At 40.5% G+C, this 21324-nt stretch overlaps 1 protein-coding gene across 5 annotated transcripts in view; it reads left to right on the forward strand.

Annotated features, from left to right (window-relative positions):
• TRPM6 (transient receptor potential cation channel subfamily M member 6) overlaps positions 1-21324 on the forward strand; it is a 332641-nt gene that overhangs the window by 181872 nt on the left and 129445 nt on the right. For all 5 annotated transcript variants that reach the window (XR_013272142.1, XM_077474929.1, XM_077474927.1 and 2 more), the window contains exons 25-30: positions 454-586; positions 4626-5713; positions 8071-8183; positions 8840-8969; positions 11696-11793; positions 19924-19964. Coding sequence is in view for 4 of the 5 variants with exons in the window: in XM_077474929.1 (XP_077331055.1) it covers positions 454-586; positions 4626-5713; positions 8071-8183; positions 8840-8969; positions 11696-11793; positions 19924-19964 (1603 nt within the window). In the remaining variant the exon portion in view is untranslated. The remainder of the gene's footprint in view (positions 1-453; positions 587-4625; positions 5714-8070; positions 8184-8839; positions 8970-11695; positions 11794-19923; positions 19965-21324) is intronic.

Consider the following 21324-nt stretch of genomic DNA (forward strand, 5'->3'; position numbering starts at 1 on the left):
TCCATTCTACACTAGAAGTGCACTGAAAGCGCACTTGTAAGTGCAGTCACTGTAGATCGCTGTAGATCTGAGGGGAAGCTCTGGAATGAGGGAAAGCTCTGCTGATTTTATCATCCAATCATGTGCAAGCAAAAATTCTGTTTTTTTTCCTTGCATGTCCCCCTCAGATCTACAGCGACTGCACTTCCAAGTGCACTTGTAGTGCAAAGTGGTTTTGCCTTTAGTAAATTACCCCCTATATCTATTTTGCTGTCTGCCCTTTCTATTAGCAACTAAACATTAACATAAAGGATTACTGATTCTAGTTCCTATTGTCTTTATGTATAGAGGAGTGCACAGAAACATGGATCAGCATTATCAGTTCACAAACACACATCACATAATATATATTCTTCACTTTCAGTGATCTGTATTTATTTCTTGAGTAATTACACGCCCTCTATGCTTTGACAGAACTTTACTTGAGTGATGATGACTTGAGAAAGCTCCATGACTTTGAGGAGAAATGTGTGGAGACATATTTTCATGAGAAAAATGAAAGTTTGCATTCGAGTGACAGTGAAAGGATTCGTGCTACCACTGAAAGGTGAGGAAGACCTAAAAACACTTCTACAGAATAGCTCTATCTAAGACTGTATCTAAAACTACAAATGTGGTCTTTGTGATCTTTGGTTTATAATCCCTTCAGAGCTCTCACAAGCTGTCTTTCCATTTGGTATGCACCTGTCTGTGGGCTGCACATCATCGTTCTATCCCTATTTTTATAGATTACTTTTTGTAATATGTAATTGTCAAAACCCCTGTTAGGGGTTGACCTCTCTAATGCATTTCATCCTTTAATGCTAATTCGTAGCCGCCACGCGACTAAGCCCTAATGGGTTAGGAGAAGGCCTGTCATTGGGGTTTTGTGCTGTGTGGCTATTTGTTTATTTTTAGAAAAATCCCCTCTTAGATAGTTGTGATAAAAAAGAAAGTATTCCTGTTGGAAGGTTTATCCTCTATTTTTTTTTCTGGTAACTCAAAAATGTAACAATTTTCCCTTACCTTCAGTCAGGGGCGTATCATGAAATGAGTGGGCCCGTGTGCAAGATCAAGAGTGGTCCCCAGGCACTGGCAAATGAAGAAATGCAGTGCCGCTGGGAAAAGTGGGCGTGGTTTAAATTGTGATAAACATTGGGTGTGGCTTAAAAGGGGTGTGGTTAAATAGAGTCTGAAAATTACTTACATAGTCCAGAATGTGGTAATGTTAAATAGAGAATGTTCAGTGTGGCGTATACAGTGGCAGGTAGTACATGCAGGAGAGGAGTATGGGGTGTACAGCGGTGGGTACATTGTGCAGGGAGAAGAGTGCAGAGTGTATGGAGGTCAGTAGTATGTGCAGGAGAGGAATGTGGAGTGTGCAGCGGTGGGTAGTATGTGCAGGGAGAAGAGTGCAAAGTGTAAGGTGGTGGGTAGTATGGGCAGGGAGAGGGGTATGGAGTGTATAGTGGTGGGTGGGATGTGCAGGAGAGGAATGCGGCATGTATGGCGGTGGGTGGTACGTGTAGGAGAGGGGTATGGAATGTATGGCAGTGGTTAGTATGTGAAGGAGAGGTGTACGGCGGTGGGTAGTATGTGCAATGAGAGGGGTGTGGAATGTATGGCAGTGGATAGTATGTGCTGAGGAGTGCTGAATGCATGGAGGTGGGTAGTATGTGCAGGGTGGTGTCAGTAGGGCAGTGGATGGTGTCAGTAGTTCTTTATTAATTTTTTTTATTTTGTATTTTTTTTCATTTAAAAAAAATGCTTTTTGGGGGCCAGTGAATGGAGTCAGTAGGGCAGTAGAGTGTCAGTAGAGAAGGACATGGGGGGCTGAAGGAGGACACAGAGGGGCCGAAGGAGGAAACAGTGGGACAGTCGAAGGTGATTGGTGCAGTGGGTGCCTGGCAGTTACAGCAGGGCCGCTGTTATAAATCATGGGGGCCCCTACAGCCTACCTGATGGGGCCCCCAGCCTCGCCCCTGACCCTGCATACCTGCCTAAAAGAATGCAGCTTTGTCTTCGAGGGGGACAAAAGGGAGCACAGATGCTCAGTCGGGGGAGATGGGGGGGGTCTTGATGCTTAGTGGGGGGAGATAGGGGATCCTGGTGCTTAGTGGGGGAGATAAGGGTCCTGGCGCTTAGTGGGGGCAGATGGGAGTCCTGGTGCTTGGTGAGGAGAGATGAGGGTCCCGGCGCTTAGTGGGGGGAGATGGGGGGTCCTGGTGCTTAGTGGGGAGAGATGAGGGTCCCGGCGCTTAGTGGGGGGAGATGGGGGTCCTGGTGCTCAGTAAGCAGAGGTGGGAGTCTTGATGTTTAGAGGGGGCAGATTGGGGGACACTGCCAGTCAGTGGGGTAGGGGGCACTGGTGCTCCTTACCTGACTGCTTGATCCATCTGGAATTCTAATTAGAAGAATGATCCCCTCTCACTTTTCTTCTGGGCTGATTTTGCTCATCTAGAGGGATGCCAGGGATGCCAGTGCAGTGATAGCTCAGATGATCTCTCAAAAGCAAAAGAAAACTTCCTCTGCTCATGCCTCTGCCAAGCTCTGACTGGTGACATCATCTATTGCAGAGCCCATCAGAGGAAGTCTTCATTTGCTGACACTTTTTCTTTACTTGTCTGAGCAGTTACTGCACGGGCATCCCCAGCATTCCTTCTCCAGAGGTTTTGGCCCAGCCACAGGAGCAGTTATACAACTGTCACTTCTCCTGTCAGCGGTGGTGCCCCCCCTCAATGTGACACCCTCTGCATGAGAAGATGGGCCCCCAGCGCTACACCCATCATCCCCGAACGTATCATCCATGGATGCAGGGTGGGTTAGGTCACAGTGCCCCCCCCAGGGGCCCGTGTGCAGTGAACACTCATGGATGATACGCCACTGCCTTCAGTCCTGATGACAATGGTTCCCAGAACAAGGAGAGAGAGAGTGAATCTCCCTAGCACCCTAGAGAGACAAGGGAGGGGGTGGGGTAGGTTAAAAGGGAGACGTTAGAGAAATGGTGGGAAGGGAGGGTTAAAAGTAAGAGGTAGACGAGGGAACCATATATACTGGTTGAAAAGAAAAGGGTTGTATAGATGTTACAAAAAGAATATATGGTGTCCCAATATACAATGAAACGTAAATGTGTGAACGTACCCTCTAGGGTACTTACCACTACTTCTTCTCCAGATGCCTCAATTCTGCATATAACTGAGTCTAATGTCGCATACACACAATCAGATTTTACGACGGGAAATGTTGGATATGAGCTTATTGGCAGTAAGTCCAACCGTGTGTATTCTCCATCGGACATTTTTTGTTGGACTTTCCGCCAGCAAATGTTGGCTAGCATGCTCTTAAACTTTCCGCCAACAAATGTGTGTTGTCGGACTTTCCGTTCGTGTGTACACAAGTCCGTTGGGCAAAAGTCCAAAGTACAAACACGCATGCTCGGAAGCAGAAGTGGTCAGCCTTGTAAACTAGCATTCATAATGGAGAATTAACATTTGTGACATGGCAAATTATGAAATCTCCAAATGCAGCGCACAATTCTCTTCTTCTTTAATGGGATAATAATGAAGCTGCTTTGCTAGTGATACTGATGGAGTTATTGCAAACAAATTTTCAAAGGCTTCTTTTTTTCTAGTGATAGCAAGAATAATATTAATATTTTTTTTTTTTTTTTTTTAATTTGTGCAAGTTACCACAACACCATTATCCCGTAGTTTTTAAGAATAAAGATACAACTACGTTGGTCTCCCTTCTCAATTTTACATTGTATTTTTTAAAATGTAACTGCCTACTTCCAAACTGTCATTTGAATTAAAACACATAGCCAAGTATTATTCTACACAATTTTTTTATTGTGCATTAATAAAAGAAAACAAATAAAATTAGACATGCTATCTGCCAATAGAACTTAATGAAAAAGTACATTCTATGCATCCAAAAATATAGAAAATATACCAAATTAAATAATTATTATTCAACCAAAAAATAATGTCAAAGCAATAACTCCAAGGCCAATAATAAATAACACGTTAGCTCCTCCGATTTCGCAACATGTCTGGTTGAAGTATGGCCGTTCAGAAACAAACTGAAAAGCACGAGCTGAAAAGCGATAAATGAGAAATGCAAAAAAGAAAGCGCGAATCAACACTCACCAAACTTCTACTAACACAAAATTAGCAGAAGGAGCCCAAAGGTTGGCGTGAAAGAGCTGAAAAACCACATAGTACGTCTAGTACGTCACTACGTCTGTAATTGTTGGCCAACATTTGTGTGACTGTGTGTATGCAAGCCAAGTTTGAGCCAACACCCTTTGGACAAAATTTCACAGTTTTGTTTTCGGAAAGTCTGATCGTGTATACGGGGCATAAGTGTGTTGTGATAGGTGGGAAAGGCTCCCCTTCAGTACAAGAATCTTTTGTTTTTAGGGCTAATCACCCATTTTCTTTCTTACACCAACACCAGCAACTGTACACAGGTAAGCTGTCAATTAATTTTGAATCTGTGTGCACAACAACCATCTTCTTGCTAATATGATCTGCAATAACTAATAATACAATAATGCCAACACAAAGCCAGTAAATTATGTTCTATGATTTTTCCTTTTGTTGCAGGACTGAAGAAATGTTCTTGCAACTTAAGGATATGGGTGAAAAAGTTTTCTATATCAAAGACTCCTTGATTTCATTGGACAGTCAGTTGGGGCACTTACAGGACCTTTCTGCTTTAACGGTAGATACATTAAAAGTCATCTCAGCAGTGGACTCACTACAAGTGGAAGAGACCTTTATGAAAGACCAAACGATTATCTCCTGTAAGAAGATACCACATAGTTGGAGTAATGCTACATATTCGCAGCACACCAAAAAATATAATTATTATAGTATGCCACCATCACTTTTAAAGACATTGGCAAGGAGTCAAATGCCTTCAGAGTGTCACTCTCCCCCTGAGCAAACACTCCCACAATTTCATGACAGTAAGATGGAAGAACCTGAAACAGAGAGTGACACTGTAACTTCAGGAGTATCATCAGAAAGTAAGTCAGCACCTCGGTATGGAAATTTTCTCCTTGTTCCTTCAAGTCCAGTTGGGTCTCCATGCTTTGATGAGCCTGTGTTGAGCTTTTCATGTATTGAACAGAGATGCCAACTTGAATCAGATTCCAAAGATGAAAAAAACAGAGATGCTGCTTCCATTACAAATGTTATTCCGTATGTACATGAGCATGAGGAGAAAGATTTGGACAGTAACCAGCCAATACAGGAAGACCTAACGATTTCTGTGATGAACATAAATGAGTCACAGGAAGATTCAGCAAATGAAAACACTTCAGATGAAGGATCTGCAAATGTTGAAGTTGAACATTCTCCAAGCTGTACCAATGATGAACCTACAGGAGGGTTTGTGAATTGGGCATTTTCAGAGGAGGGTGAAATTGGAGTATTTAATGGTGGAAAAAGTCAACAGCTTTGCATTCATCCCAATCACTTTAAAGACTGCCAGTGTGTAAACAACTTTGACCGTAAAGGTCTGCACATTGAAACACAGGTGTCTTCCAGTGATTCTGATAAAACTGTTGACAACCCAGTACAGAGCACATCATTCTGGACCAGCCCTCTACACCTGAGCTGGAATTTCCAAAAGTCGAGTTTAAGAAAGCACAGGGAGAAGAAAGATGGGAAGACAAGTATAATAAAAGGTGATTAGAATACCTGAACCCCATCAGAACCATTTGCTAGTAAATTACATTACTTGCATCAGTAATAGTAATTTTCTTAAAGTAAATCCAGATATTTCACCTTTGTGTAGTATGTTATAGCAATACTATATTATTGTGGTAAGCTGTCCTTTTTGTGGAGACATTTCTGTAAAGCAAATTTAGAATTAATTTATATAATATGACCTTAAAGAGAACCTGTCATGATAAAATGATAATAGCAGCCTTAGTCATGTTTTTTTTCTGTACAAATTGCATGTCCTACTGTTGTCATCCACATCTTTCAGCTTCTCTAATAAGTGAGTAACTGATATAGAATAAGTATGTAAGTTAGAAGTTAAGACTTCAGTGACTGCAACTCTGGCTTTAGTTACTCACTAACTAGTGAAGCTGTAAGATGACCAAGATAATCTGGAAACCTACAGTTTTTATAACAAATTTCAAGTGGCCGGTCACTTCTTTTATTGTGATGCTGTCTTTTAATGTAGATTCTAAAAAAATTCTAAAATGTGTCTACTTACCAAAACCTCTTTCATATGCTGGGTCTAGGAGTGGCAAATCCATACATTCTGAAGCACCTGTACTCCTGATATAGCGCTAATTATCTTTTTACATATGATAGTTCCCTATAGGTGTACTACGTAAAGGGCATGGTCTTTAGCCTGGCAAGTGCTGCCACTTGGATGTGCATGGTACAAATCCCTTTCTGATGCTTCATAGAAAACTGCAAAAAAGTGACTAAAACATCTCAAAGTTTTCCCTAAATTTGAAAACTGGAACTTTATTGGAAGTTTTTCAATAAAAAGCATACAAGAAATAGAAAGAACAATAGTAAGCAACCATCAGTTTCAGAAATGTACAGTACACATGCATTCAATCTAGATACAATATAAACAAGAGCTGGTACCTAGTTGAGGTACTACATGTGACATCAACTGGTTGCACATTCAAGGGTTAGTCAGCCCCAATTGTGATGGGGTGGGTAGGTGATGGACAGACCAGATTGTATACAAAAAGTATCACCATTCTATGTTGAAGAAACACTTCTGTGGTTTTTAAGCCAGTGGTTCCATTTGTAAAATTTGTCAGTAGTTAACTGGGCTTTGGTAAACATATATTCCATTAAGCAATAATCATTAAGAATATAGATCATATGGTAGAGAAAGGGTGCATTATTAACTTTCCAATTATGGGCAATAGATAGGCAAGCTGCTATTAAGCAGTGTGTAACCAGAGAATGTGTTTGAATAGGCCAGATATCCAGCTTCAACCCCAAAAGAGCTGTTTGAGGGGCTAAAACAGTATCAACACTATAATCAAATTATTTAAGAAGTGCATTTGTGAGGTCAGACACTGATGTGGATGGGAAGGCTTGGCTTTCAGTCTCCGCTCTAATTCATCCCAAAGGGGTTCTCTCGGTTTGAGGTCAGGACTCTCTGCAGGCCAGTCAAGTTCCTCCACCCCAAACTCACTCATCCATGTCTTTATGGACCTTGTTTGTGCACTGGTGCTCAGTCATGTTGGAACAGGACTGAGCCATCCCCAAACTGTTCCCATAAAGTTGGGAGCATGAAATTGTCCAAACCGCCTTGGTATGCTGACACCTTAAGAGTTCCCTTCACTGGAACTAAGGGGTCAAGCCCAACTCCTGAAAAACAACCCCACACAATAATCCCCCAAATCATTTGGACCAGTGCACAAAGCAAGGTCCATAAAGACAGGGGTGAGCGAGTTTTGGGTGGAGGAACTTGACTGACCTGCAGTCCTAACCTCAACCCGATAGAACACCTTTGAGATGAATTAAAGCAGAAACTGCGAGCCAGGCCTTCTAGTCCACATCAGTGCCTGACCTCACAAATGTGCTTCTGGAAGAATGGTCAAACATTCCCATAGATACACTCCTAAACCTTGTGGACAGCCTTCCCAGAAGAGTTGAAGCTGTTATAGCTGCAAAGGGTGGGCCAACTCAATACTGAACCCTACGGACTAAGACTGGGTTCCCATTAAAGTTCATGTGCGTGTAAAGGCATGTGTCCCAATACTTTTGGTTATATAGTGTATCTTTAATAAAGGCATAGATAGCAAGGGAAAAAAACACTTTACTTGTAGCATGAGGAAGTGTTAGAACTTCTATTCATTTTTAATTCAGCTGTCCATGTCTTTGTTGCAGAGATATCCCTTCTCTTCCTATCCCACTAACAAGTGTCACCACCACCTCATGAATTGAGGGAAAATGCAGTTGCAACCCTTCTCCATACTTCGAAATCTAGAGTGCCATTTCAAGCTCTAGCTATGATGCCCAGTTATTTATTTCCTTTTATTGCCTACCTTGTTTGCAGAGTTTGCAAAGCCTTCAGATTTTTATCAGCTCGGGTGGGCCAAAGAAAAAATTCGTAACACCTTCAGAAGATCATCCAAAGAAAAGACAAAGAAGACTCAACTTCAAGTGCCTGTAAGATATTAGGAGATAATGTAATTATTCTTTATGGTGTTAGCCCTGGGATGTTTTAGCATGCAATATGTGTCTTCTCTACTGACATTGTACACCTGTACAGGTGTTTGTAATGTTTACTGCTCTTTAATATGTCAATTCCAGAAAATATTCACCAATCATGTTGTGAGTTGTGGACAAGTTCTTACTTATCTAGTTGTCTTGCACATAGACTTATAAATGTATCTTCCCAATGAAAACCGCTAAAGCTTTTAGATGCATGTTCATTTGTCTTGGTGTGCAAGCTATTGTAAGAGACATAAAAAAGACTGAGAGCCTCACGTGGCTTCAAAGCTACTATTGGGTGATGCAGTCATACACTTGCATAATAATATAACATCCTAATAGCCAAGAGTTACTAATAATATCACAAGAAGTCCTTCTTGAAGAACATGGATTAAGTAGCCTAATACAGCAGCATTTTGCAAGTTTATCTAACAGGACCTTTGCGGAATCTTTTAATATTTGCTGCGTGGTCTGTTATTCCACTTTTTTGACCAGCGAAGGCAATACTGACATGTAATGTAAATGTTGCTAACCTGTTCCTGACAAGGGATCAAGTGTTTTTTTTTAATTTTATGCAAGAGGTCTTTATTTAAGCCTGGTCTCCCTTATAGGTCATTACTGTTGATGGCTGTTCTCAAAGCACCGAGATGAGCTCAGAACCAGCAGACTGCAGCAACTGGAATTATGAAAAAGAAGAACAAAGCAAGAACAGGTTGACTGTATCTAGTTTCAGTCAGCTAAGTAAGTGGCCACCTGCTCCTAGCAAAATAATGTGATCTATTCCCCGGTATTTATTAAACTCTTTGAGTAAGTGCTGGATTATGATGTCATAGATAGGATGGCTGCTTGGGTGTGCTGGCTATGCTACAATTGCTACAGAATTAAGAAAGGCTGTTCAGCCCATTAAAAGCATGAAATAGCTCTGAAGGAAAAGAAAGCAGGCATAACATGTTTACTGTTATGTAAATATGTCTGTAAACTTTATGAACAAGATGGAGACTGCATTTAAATCTTACATTTGAGGTTTCCAAGTTTTGGTGGGGCAGACCTAGTTTCTGATCTTTGAGCTCATGCTCATGGTTTTGGGATCAAAATCAACAAATTAATCATAAAAGTGGGTCAAATTCCACTCAACGTTTAGGACCACCGGAATTCTGGTTTGCAAAGATCCAAAAGACCTCTCGCTTACACAAAATCCTAAAACTATCCCCACCCCTCCTAGGAGTGACAGTTCCTACTGTTGATAACAGGATGGTCGAACAGCATTTTTGTTAGGTGTTTTTTCCCCACAACAATTATTCTGTTTTAGGGAAAAGCTAACCTAACTGATTCTTGTTTCGTGGTCTGAAATGACAATATTACTGGAAAAGCCTGGTAGCGGCAATGGAATTATAACCAGTGCAGAAAATCGTTTTTTGCACAGCTTCTCTTTTCCTTTACCTAAAAAGCTGACCAGTATATATGGAAGATGGGATAATGTAGGTTTGCAAGAATAAACAAAGATGTTTAAATGAAGACTAATGCAGAACGGCGCTATTTGTGGACACTTTTAAGCTACAGTTAGGCTACTCTTCATAAAAAAAATACATAGTTTTTAAAATAGCATTTCTGGCAAATAAGATATATAAGAAAATGTCAAATGTATCTACAGTATCTCACAAAAGTGAGTACACCCCTCACATTTTTGTAAATAGTTTATTATATCTTTTCATGTGACAACACTGATGAAATGACACTTTGCTGCAAAGTAGTAAGTGTACAGCTTGTATTACAGTATAAATTTGCTGTCCCCTCAAAATAACTCAACACACAGCCATGAATGTCTAAACCGCTGGCAACAAAAGTGAGCACACCCCTAAGTGAAAATATCCAAATTGGGCCCAAAGTGTCAATATTTTGTGTGGCCACCATTATTTTCCAGCACTGTCTTAACCCTCTTGGGCATGGAGTTGACCAGAGCTTCACAGTTTGCCACTGGAGTCCTCTTCCACTCCTCCATGATGATTGGAGGTTTGTTTGGGGTCGTTATCGTGTTGAAATACTGGCCTGCAGCCCAGTCTTCAAAGGGAGGGGATAATGCTCTGCTTCAGTATGTCACAGTACATGTTGGCATTCATGGTTCCCTCAGTGAACTGTAGCTCCTCAGTGCTGGTAGCACTCATGCAGCCCCAGACCATGACACTCCCACTACACTGTTTGACTATAGGCAAGACACACTTGTCTTTGTACTCCTCACCTGGTTGCCGCTACACACGCTTGACATCACCACCCCCTCCCTTTAGAATGTAAGCTCTACGTGCAGGGTCCTCCTGTACCTTTTGTATTGAACTGTACTGTAATTGTGTTGTCCCCCCTATACATTGTAAAGTGCTGTATAAACTGTTGACATGTATAATAATACTAATAATAATAATCTGAACCAAATACATTTTTCTTGGTTTTATCAGACCACAGGACATGGTTCCAGTAATCCATGTCCTTAGTCTGCTTGTCTTCAGCAAACTGTTTGCAGGCTTTCTTGTGCATCATCTTTAGAAGAGGCTTACTTCTGAGATGACAGTCATGCAGACCAATTTAATGCAGTGTGCGGCGTATGGTCTGAGCACTGACAGGTTGACTCCCCACCCCTTCAACCTCTGAAGCAATGCTGGCAGCACTCATACGTCTATTTCCCAAAGACAACCTCTGCATATGATGCTGGGCACGTGCACGCAACTTCTTTGGTCAACCATGGCGAGGCCTGTTCTGAGTGGAACCTGACCTGCTAAACCGCTGTATGGTCTTGGCCACCATGCTGCAGCTCAGTTTCAGGGTCTTGGCAATCTTCTTATAGCCTAGGCCATCTTTATGTAGAGCAACAATTCTTTTTTTCAGATCCTCGGAGAGTTCTTTATCATGAGGTGCCATATTGAACTTCCAGTGACCAGTATGAGAGAGTAAGAGCGATAACACCAAATTTAACACACCTGCTCCCCATTCACACCTGAGACCTTGTAACACTAATGAGTCACATGACACCGGGGAGGGAAAAGGGCCCAATTTGGACATTATCACTTACGGGTGTACTCACTTTTGTTGCCAGTGGTTTAGACATTAATGGCTGTGTGTTGAGTTATTTTGAGGGGACAGCAAATGTACACTGTTATACAAGCTGTACACTCACTACTTTACATTATAGCAAAGTCTAATTTATTCAGTGTTTTCACATGAACAGATATAATAAAATATTTTCAAAAATGTGAGATACTGTATCTCAGTGCTGAATGCAACATTTTTAAAAGTTACAAATCTTCTGTAATCTTTACATTTAAAACACTTTGCACCATGTGAGGACATATAAGACACTAGAAAAAATAACACAGCTTTGAAAGTCAATATTTTATAGTTTTATTATGTTAGCATTAATAGGGTTCACCATATTAGTTGCCATAGGAATTGTGTTTAAATTTATGTTTTGTCCTTTTCAGGGTTGGAGCATATGAATTATGTAAGGCAGCAACTGAAGACTCAAGGAATTGAACGAAACCTGATGCAAACAAGTGAATATCTGAGACAATCACAAGAAGTATGTGTACAAGGGGCAATGATAAAAATTATATATCGTTATGTTAAAGTAATATTTTTTCTCATTAGTGAAGCACACAGAAATTCTCTAACCTTGTGGTTATACTGCAACTCTTATAGGAGTACTGGTCACTGGCAAACTAAAGAATTGTAGGCCTGCTTAGGATAACCCTTCCTACTACCAGCATACCTCAGTTTTTTGCTTATGTTGTAGAAGAATGGGCAACTTTTCTTCAGCTCCTCTGTTTCCAAGACTGCTAAAATAAAAATAAGTTGTTCTGAAGTGTCACTATACAACAATAGCAGTGTCACCATCTAACGATAAAAAATATATATCAGTAATAGGTGTGCTCACGACATATATACAATAAACAAACCATTAAAACAAAAATTGTTTTGCGCTATTAATATAAAGCCTATAAGGTTATTATAACCATTATACAATCAAGTGAAAAAAATGAGTGTAGTGTAAATTAAATAAGCAAATGATTGAAAAATTCAAGTCCAGAGAATAAGTGCTTTTGTGCAAAAAAGTTAATATAAACATTTTAATATTAACAAGAACCAATGCTCCAGAAGTGAATGAAGAGGGATTCTTCACACCCCACACACCCTACTCACAAGCCACTTACCAGCTGTTGAGACCCCAAGGGTTCCAAAATGGATAAACCAAGAATTTACAATGATCCACAATCGGCTGCTGAGACCCAAAGATGGAGGTCTGGCTGTGCTTTATCCCAGTATCCCTATGGGATGCATAAATACCAGGAGCGGGGGTTCCAAAATGGATACACCAAGCAATCACAACAATCTACAATCAGCTGCTGGGACCCCAAGAGGGAGGTATAGCTGTGCTTTATCCCAATATCCCTATGGGATAGATGCCAAGAGTTGGGTTTCCAAGATGGATTAGCCATGCCATCAAAATGAGCCAACAGTGTACTCAATAAGGAGGGGAAACAAAGGCGTTTACAAAGCACAGTAAACAATCATACACATGCAGCATCCTGGTGGGTGTTTCATTGAAAAGAACATTATCAAGGGCTAAAGGAGTACTCCTTTATCCCTTGATAATGTTTTTTTGAATCAAATACATCAGTAGGAGCTACAGCGGTGACGCCATCACGACTGCCAGGGTGCTGTATGTGTATGATTATTTACTATGTGAGTTTACTCCTGCTTTTTGTATATACTTTTAACCTTTATTAAAAACTTGAACTTGTAATACTACACCATAAGTTCCTCCTTTGTTTCCCCTCCTCATTTAGTACACTGTTGGATCGTTCTGACTGCATGGTTAATCCATCTTGGAACCCCAGCTCTTGGCATCCATCTATCTCATAGGGATATAGCCATACCTCCCTCTTGGGGTCCCAGCAGCTGATTGTGGATTGTTGTGATTGCTTGGTTTATCCATTTTGGAACCCCGGCTCTTGGTATCCATCCATCCCATAGGGATATTGGGATAAGGTGCAGCCAGACCGACATCTTGAGGCCTTAACAGCTGGTAAGTGGCTTGTGAGTGGGGTGTGCACTTTCTGGGTGTGAAGAATCCCTCTTCATTCACTTCTGGAGCACTGGTTCATGTTAACACTCAAATGTTTATATTAACTTTTTTGCGCAAAAGCACTTTTTCTCTGGACTTTTATGGATTGTTTATGAATTTCTCAATCATTTTCTTATTTCATTTCTAAATTGCACCAATTTTTTAATTTGGTTGTATGATGGTTATAAGAACCTTATGCACTTTATATTGATAGAGCAACACAATTTTTGTTTTAATGTTTCGAAGACTAACCTGTTTTTCTAACATATTTTTCCTGCTTCTTTAATTTTTATTCTTCAGTCAAGACTCTTCTTTACTTCACTACTAGATTTTTTTTACCTCTTAGTAGTAGCTATCTGGGGCAGTTGTCCTCAGTCTGGCTTTTGGACCTTATCACATCTGGACCAGGCTGGACTGGATGTTGTGGAGCTAGCCTGGAGGTGATCTTCAGGCACTGGGTTACCCAGACTTTCCAGACTCTGTTCTGGTTAGTTAGCTGCATGTCGCTTCCCCGGTCAAGAGCTGCTTTGTGCTTGCCTTGTTTCTGAAGACAAAGTTAGTGAGTAGGTCAGTCAGGCCTCCCTCAATTTTGCTAGTTGCTGGGTGCTATTATTCCCCGTTTCCCCTTCACCCTGCTGTGGAAGGAATAAATGCAGTTGGACTGCATATTGATATCATCCACTGGGTGAAGTGTTTCTTACCTTCCATACAGTATTAAGAAAGCATCTCCTGCCTCTGCTCCATTTGCAAAAAGCCACATGAAGCATTGGTAATTTCTGGCCATCCAAGTAAGGCCTGATTCACACCTATGTATGTTGCATTTTGCATATTGCAGGTGTATTTTGTGTTTTTCAATACACGCTTTTGACCCATTGAAGTCTATGGAACCAAAAACCAGAAAAAAGTCCCTATCCCTTCCATAAAATGCACTGATATGAGCATGACCCATAGGTAACCATGTTCAATGGACAGTAGCATGTTTCTGCAAAACTAAAAACGCACTAAAAAATGCATAGGTATGAACCAGGCCTCAGAGTCTTATGGTGTAGCTGGGTTCTCTGTCCTCTTGCCTGAGTTGTCGGAAAATCTGATCGTTCGTAACGTGATGACGTTATTTAGTTACAACAGGACTACGTTCAGGCTAGTAGCCAATAGCCTTGGTCTAGGAATTTGATCTGAGCATGCGTGGCACTTTGTCCGATCGGAATTCTCTACAAATGATCGGACAAAGTCCTATCGGATCATGTTGTTGGAAAATTTTTATATCCAGCTCTCAAACTTTGTTGGTCGGACATTCTGACGGAAAAAATCCGATGAAGCCCACACACTGTCGGATTATCCGTCAACGCGGTCCGATCGGACATTTTCCATCAGAATGTCCGACCGTGTGTACAAGGGCTAAGAATGGCGGCCACCAATAGTCATTTTAATTAATGGACTTATGAACTGAGCTTGTCCTTTTAATATAACCATTGGTTTAGAGACTTGTTCCATTTTGGGCATACATGTGCCCTTTTGTTTTATTGTAAGTTTACCTCTAAGCCACTGCTTCATTCAGGTATTTTTTTTTTTTACTCCTGATGGTCCCTAGAAGTGTGTGCTGGCTTCTTGTACCACTCTACGCAGCTCAGATAGACCATTGTTCAATCTTATGGTGTCAAGGACCAGGTTCCTCTCTTTCCTGTTAGGGCTTACCCTACTAGGGCTTTGCTGTGTTGTCCACCATGCAGGTGGACTACTTTTGGACTTTCCAATAAGTAAAGACGTTGTCTATTCCTTAATGGACCTAAAAGTAATATGATTTTTGTACTAACTAAAATTCGTTTTCATTGACTGCATTAGGGACTGCATTAGGGACACAGATTTCAACCCTTCTGTATTTGGGATTATGCTCCCAGTATTTCTTTGGTACAAAATGTAGGCATGCTGGTAGTAAAATGGGTTATCTTATTTATTGTGGAGATTGTGTTGAGCATACTCTATGTTTATTCACTATGTTTTTTTTTGTGTACAAAAGCTGAACCGTTTACTTAAGAAAAGTACCTATTCCCTCACATAATCCACTAAGAATTTTTGAGAAACTCTGGTGACAATCAGGCATTGTAGGAGATGATTTACAAATGTAACTTTACAAAAAAATCAGCAAAACATTGTAAATCTAATCTTGACTTACTGTTAGTATCAGTGATCTGTTTTTCCGAAAACATGTACAGTGAGGGAAAAAAGTATGTGATCCCCTGCTGATTTTGTACGTTTGCCCACTGACAAAGAAATTATCAGTCTATAATTTTAATGGTAGGTTTATTTTAACAGTGAGAGACAGAATAACAAGAAAAATCCAGAAAAAAAGTTATAAATTGATTTGCATTTTAATGAGTGAAATAAGTATTTGACCACTTCGTACTTGGGGGCAAAACCCTTGTTAGCAATCACAGAAGTCAGGTTTCTTTTAGTTGGCCACCAGGTTTGCACACATCTCAGGAGGGATTTTGTCCCGCTCCTCTTTGCAGATCCTCTCCAAGTCATTAGGGTTTTGAGGCTGACATTTGGTAACTGGAACCTTCAGCTCCCTCCACATATTTTCTATGGGGATAAGGTCTGGAGACTGGTTAGGCCACTCCAGGACCTTAATTTGCTTCTTCTTGAGCCACTCCTTTGTTGCCTTGACCGTGTGCTTTGGGACATTGTCATGCTGGAATAGCTATCCATGACCCATTTTCAATGCCCTGGCTGAGGGAAGCCAGGGCATTGAAATATTTGATGGTACATGGCCTGTCCATCGTCCCTTTGATGTGGCGAAGTTGTCCCCTTAGCAGAAAAACACCTCCAAAGCATAATATTTCCACCTACATGTTTGATGTGGAGATGGTGTTCTTGGGGCCATAGGCAACATTGCTCCTCCTCTAAACATGGTGGTGTAGGTCTACAATCTTTTCCCTGATATCCTTGGACAACTGTTTGGTCTTGGCCATGGTGGGGAGAGTGGAATCTGATTGATTGCTTCTGTGGACAGGTGTCTTTTATACAGGTAATAAGCTGAGATTAGGAGCACTACCTTTAAGAGATTGCTCCTAATCCCAGTTTTTTAACTGTATAGAAAACACCTGGGAGCCAGAAATCTTTCTGATTGATAGGAGATCAAATACTTATTTCACTCATTAAAATGTAAAACAATTTTTAACTTTATTGAAATGCGTTTTTTCAGGATTTGTTTTATTGTTATTCTGTCTCTCACTGTTAAAACAAACCTACCATTAAAATTATAGGCTGATCATTTCTTTGCCAGTTGGCAAACATACAAAATCAGCAGGGGATCAAATACTTTTCCCCTCACTGTAACATGGTTAAAGAACCAATATCTTCTATCTATTGATATCGCTGAGAATTTACACAAATGCAATTTAAAGTGCATTTTATTTAAAGCTGTATTGCTTTTTACTTGTTTACTGTTGGATTATAAACCACAAAAAAAGTAAATGACCCCTGTATGAGGACACTTTCACCCTCCCTATTAAACTACTTTCCAAGCAAAAAAGGTGTTCACTATACATTGATAAAGATGAAGAGTATCCTTTACTTTACTGTGAACTCTCTTATGGTTCACAAGATGCACGTGGGATTCAGACAATAAAATAAAGGGGGAAAAAAAAGAATAGAATCAGTAATTTTGGCAAAATCACTACACTCTACAGAAATGAGCAAAAACAGAAATTATTACCGCACCCCCCATATCAAAGCAAAGCAGGAAAAATTTGCAGATAGAATTTACAGCCATGTTAAACCCATACCCAAAAATGTAATATATTGCAGCTTACCAATCATTAGACATGGTTGCTGAATTAGTTTTTTTTTTTAGGCTTTTTAGTCCTTCTGATTTCAACTGGTGGTGTGGCAAGTGACACACCTCCCGTATTAGAGTGCCTACACTCTGGATAAAGGAGCAACAGAGATATCTTTGGACAGCAGCGTTGCCAGTCTAGAGGGAGGGTAGTGTTGCATTTAATTTCAGATTTAGATACATTAACAAATTGAAACCAAACTCCAACTTACACTTTTGGGATAAAGGTTTTTCATGAAAAAATAAAAGCTGACTGTTTTAATGGGGTTTTAAACCCTCATGTTTCTTCACCTTAATGTGTCCTATGCATTAAGGTGAAAAAACCTCTGTCACTGACCGTCCCCCCAGCCCTCCCGTTTTACTCACCTGAGCCCCATATTTCCCATTCCGGAGACGTGCTCTTGCCCATTGTCTCGGCTCTTGATTGGATAGATTGATAGCAGCGCAGCCATTGGCTTCCACTGCTGTCAATCAAATCCAATGACGCAGGTGCTGGGGGCGCGACCGAGTCCAGCATTCTGCTTCAATGGATGCAAATTCTGGACTCAGGAGTGTGTCCACAAGGTAACCCCGGGAAAGCACCTCTCCTAGGGGGTATGTGATGCGGAGAGGAGCTACCAGCGCCGGGGACCCCAGAGGTCGGTGATCAGGGCCACTGTGCAAAACGAACTGCATAGTGGAGGTAAGTATGACATGTTTGTTATTTAAAAAAAAAAAAAAACAAGTCTTACAATCACTTTAAGCATCCCTGTCAGTGGTAAATGGTTTGTCTCAACCTAAAAAAAAAAACAATAAAGCCATCACATCTAAAAATTGGTGAGCTGCAATATAATGTATGTTTTTTTTTTTTGGTTTAGCAACGCTTTAAGAATAAATTATGAATATGATTAATTGTCATATGTAGCACCCTCTAGTGCTATAATAGGTATAGGAAAATGTACTTGACTCATGGTAGTCTGTTAATTGGGCCAGGGTTCATATTTAGTTAAGGCAGGAAGGCTCTGCAGACCAGTCCTCTATTGCCCTGCCCCCGGGTTCTGAAGGTTGCATGGAAACTTCTAGGAGCTAGTGGGTGGGGTATAGAGACAGGGATCTGAATGTTTATGGGAATCTGGCCAACCCCCAGGCAAGAAGCCTGTCAGGGTGCCTGAACCAGCAAATAAGTATTGTGAAGTCTGGCCAGCAGGAGACCCGGGTGGAAGATGGAGTGTGGAAGTGCTGCTGTGTGTGAGGCCTTGGTGGAGGCCCCAGAAAAATGGGGTCTGCCTCCAGGTTGGAGGCTTGAGGAAGGAAGGAAGCTGAAAGAGGGATCTACAGTGCACCGGGGATGGACAGCCTGTGATTACCTCTACACCCCCAGGGCCTACAAGGGAAAGGGCTTCTAGGTTCCATACCCAACCAGTTTTCCTTAGGACAGTGTTTCAAGTCTGTTCTGGAATTCCTTGCTCTGGTATACACTTCAAGGCAGCAAGGTGGGCTGGTGGTTTCTAGCTGTGGTCCGAGGAGGTTAATTTAGAGGTGAACAAGTGCTAATTACAGAAACTGTGTTACTGATCCATTAAGAGACAGAAGCCACTCCAGAGGGAGTAGAAAGTCCAAGATCCATCTTCCCAGATTGCAAGAAATTGTGCAGCAAATTAAAAAATGACTTGCTAAGCCTCATAAGTTTGTTGCACAATTGCAGCAAGTCTGCATTGCATGACTCCAGATCAACTTTCTTTGCAAACATTCTGCAAGTCTGCTGCAATTTCTGGTTCAGTTATGTTGTGAAATAGTCATCCTACCACAGGGGTCACTGTGGCTGAATATTCATGCTGTAGACTTGCAGAGCTCTTGCTGTAGACTCACCACTGCAACTTTGCACTTGCTGGAGACTTGAAACGCAAGTTTTCTACAAATTAAAAAAGTGTCAACTAGAACTTGTGCAGGTGTACAACCTGCCAGTGAAATGTGCAGCAATTTAACAGACTTACAATTCAACACTTCCACAAATGTGTGGCAAATTGTCCTTGCTATCTGGATTTGTGTATTTCTGTACAGAAATAGGAAGTTTTGTCCTCCAAGTTTGTTTTATAGTCAAGTTGGGCATCCCATATTCCCCTAAACCCTATCCAAGTTGTCTATGCAACAACAAAAACATGCCCACGGTGTGTTTCCTGGCCATGCAGACTATAGGGGGACCCAGAAACTCAGCAGTTCCTTAGGGGGCAGTCAGCAGGTATTATGTTGGGGCTTCCAATCCAGATTTTCACTATGCAGCTTTACTGCAATGTTGTGAATAGCCTTTATAGCAAAAAAATCGAATTACCTATGTTGCTCAGTGACTCAGGGTTGGAGTCCAGTCGCTTCTCTCTCCCACCAAAAATAGGACTATCTGGATTTTCGGTCTGTACAGCCAGTGAAAATGTAAGCAGATTTGAGCTTTCCCATTTCAGAGCAACAAGGCCAGTAAAGCTTTATACATTTATGCTTGTCAAAATAGCTTTGTAAACAAAATGCTTGTCAGAATAGCGTTGTAAACACTGTTTTGTATGAATAAGCCTGGAAAAAGTATGTTATAGGTTGAAAGTGTGAATATAGTGAGTTTAGGATTTAATGCACTGTACAGGGCAGCAATGAGGGTTTTTTCATTTTTACAACTGTTACATAAATCTTACCAATTAGTGTAAAAGGTAATCTGTTTGATAATAGCTTGCTGGCTTTTATCCCAGCTCTATATAATGATTTGTGTTATGTCTTTGGTTTAGGGGCTGCACAATAGTACTGCTCATCTGAGGAGGACTTCTTTGTAAGTACGATAATCATCGCCAAATGTCTGGTTTTGTTTCTGTGTGTCATAAAAGGACTTGCCACACTTGTATTTTCTATTAGTGTTGTATTTACGCAGTTGACACCCACACTGAGAAAGTACCTACACGCTCTAGCTATAAGAAAATGTTAACCTTTTTAAAGCATTAACGCTATTAATAATAATCCAGAGTGCTAAAAGAGAGAATGTTTAATGTTTGATTATATTACAAATGTATAGCAAATCAAAGTCTTTGTTGAGGAAAGATTATGTTTTTACGTGGGAAAAGAAACAGAACAATATTCTGTAAAGTATAGTGAGTCATAAAGCAACTATTTTATCATTTTAGTTCCATACATTTTTTGAATGGCATCAGTTAAAATGGAAATATAAATATTTTAAAAGAAAGCAATAGGTAAGGCACACACATCAGTAATACATTTACTTGTGCACTTTTTCATTTTTTATTATTGACTCTAAAGCATTTTCAAACCCCAAAATAAAATAAATGAGGTGGCTGCATTAAAACGCACTTCCTATCCTAGGGTGGTTACGCTTACTACTCCTTACTTACTAAAACTGTAGAGTGAAAAATCTGGTGCAGCTGTGCATGGTAGCCAATCTGCTTCCAACTTCAACATGTTCAATTAAGCTTTGTCTAAAAAAAACCTGGAAGCTGATTGATTCCTGTGCAGAGCTGCACCAGATTTTGCACTCTTGAGTTTTAGTAAATCAACCACATGGATTCTTAAATGTTCAGGTTATATTGCTGATTACAGGAGGATTGAACACTAGCAAAATAAAAAACAAAAACCATAGGCTGGCTCAGGATAACCCCTCCTACTACCACCAGCATGCCCTAGTTTTTGTGTTGGTGTCCTAGGAGGATACTCCTATTTTTACTAGAACTTTAAAAAAAATATTTTCTTAAAAATGTTTTCTTCAATCAAGAATCTACCCTTCATCGCTGCTTGAGTTTGTCTTTTTGATCAACAGCTATCCAGAGATGTTCTCCTCAGACTGGCTTTTGGAGTATTTTGTCTGGGCTATTTTCTATCGATGTTCTGTATTTTTGTTTCCGAGATCTGGCATCTCCGCTGAGAATATTCCTATATTATGGTTTCATCATTCTTGAAAAGGTTTTACATTTTCCTATACGCTTTTATATCCAAACTAATATAGTTATGCTTTCTTCAGAATCACATCATGGCAATTACAGTTGCATCTCATAATGTCCAAGGTTTCAATTTTCCATATGAAAGAAAGAAGGCATTACTGCCATTACCAATTGTAATTCTCATACAAAACTCATTTTCCTCCTCTAGCCATTCCTTATATATGGACAAATCTTACAGACAAT

The sequence above is a fragment of the Lithobates pipiens genome, unplaced genomic scaffold (assembly GCF_037356315.1).
Source record: "Lithobates pipiens isolate NorthernLeopardFrog02 unplaced genomic scaffold, aLitPip1_a1.2 Scaffold_13, whole genome shotgun sequence".
Taxonomy (NCBI): Eukaryota; Metazoa; Chordata; class Amphibia; order Anura; family Ranidae; genus Lithobates; species Lithobates pipiens.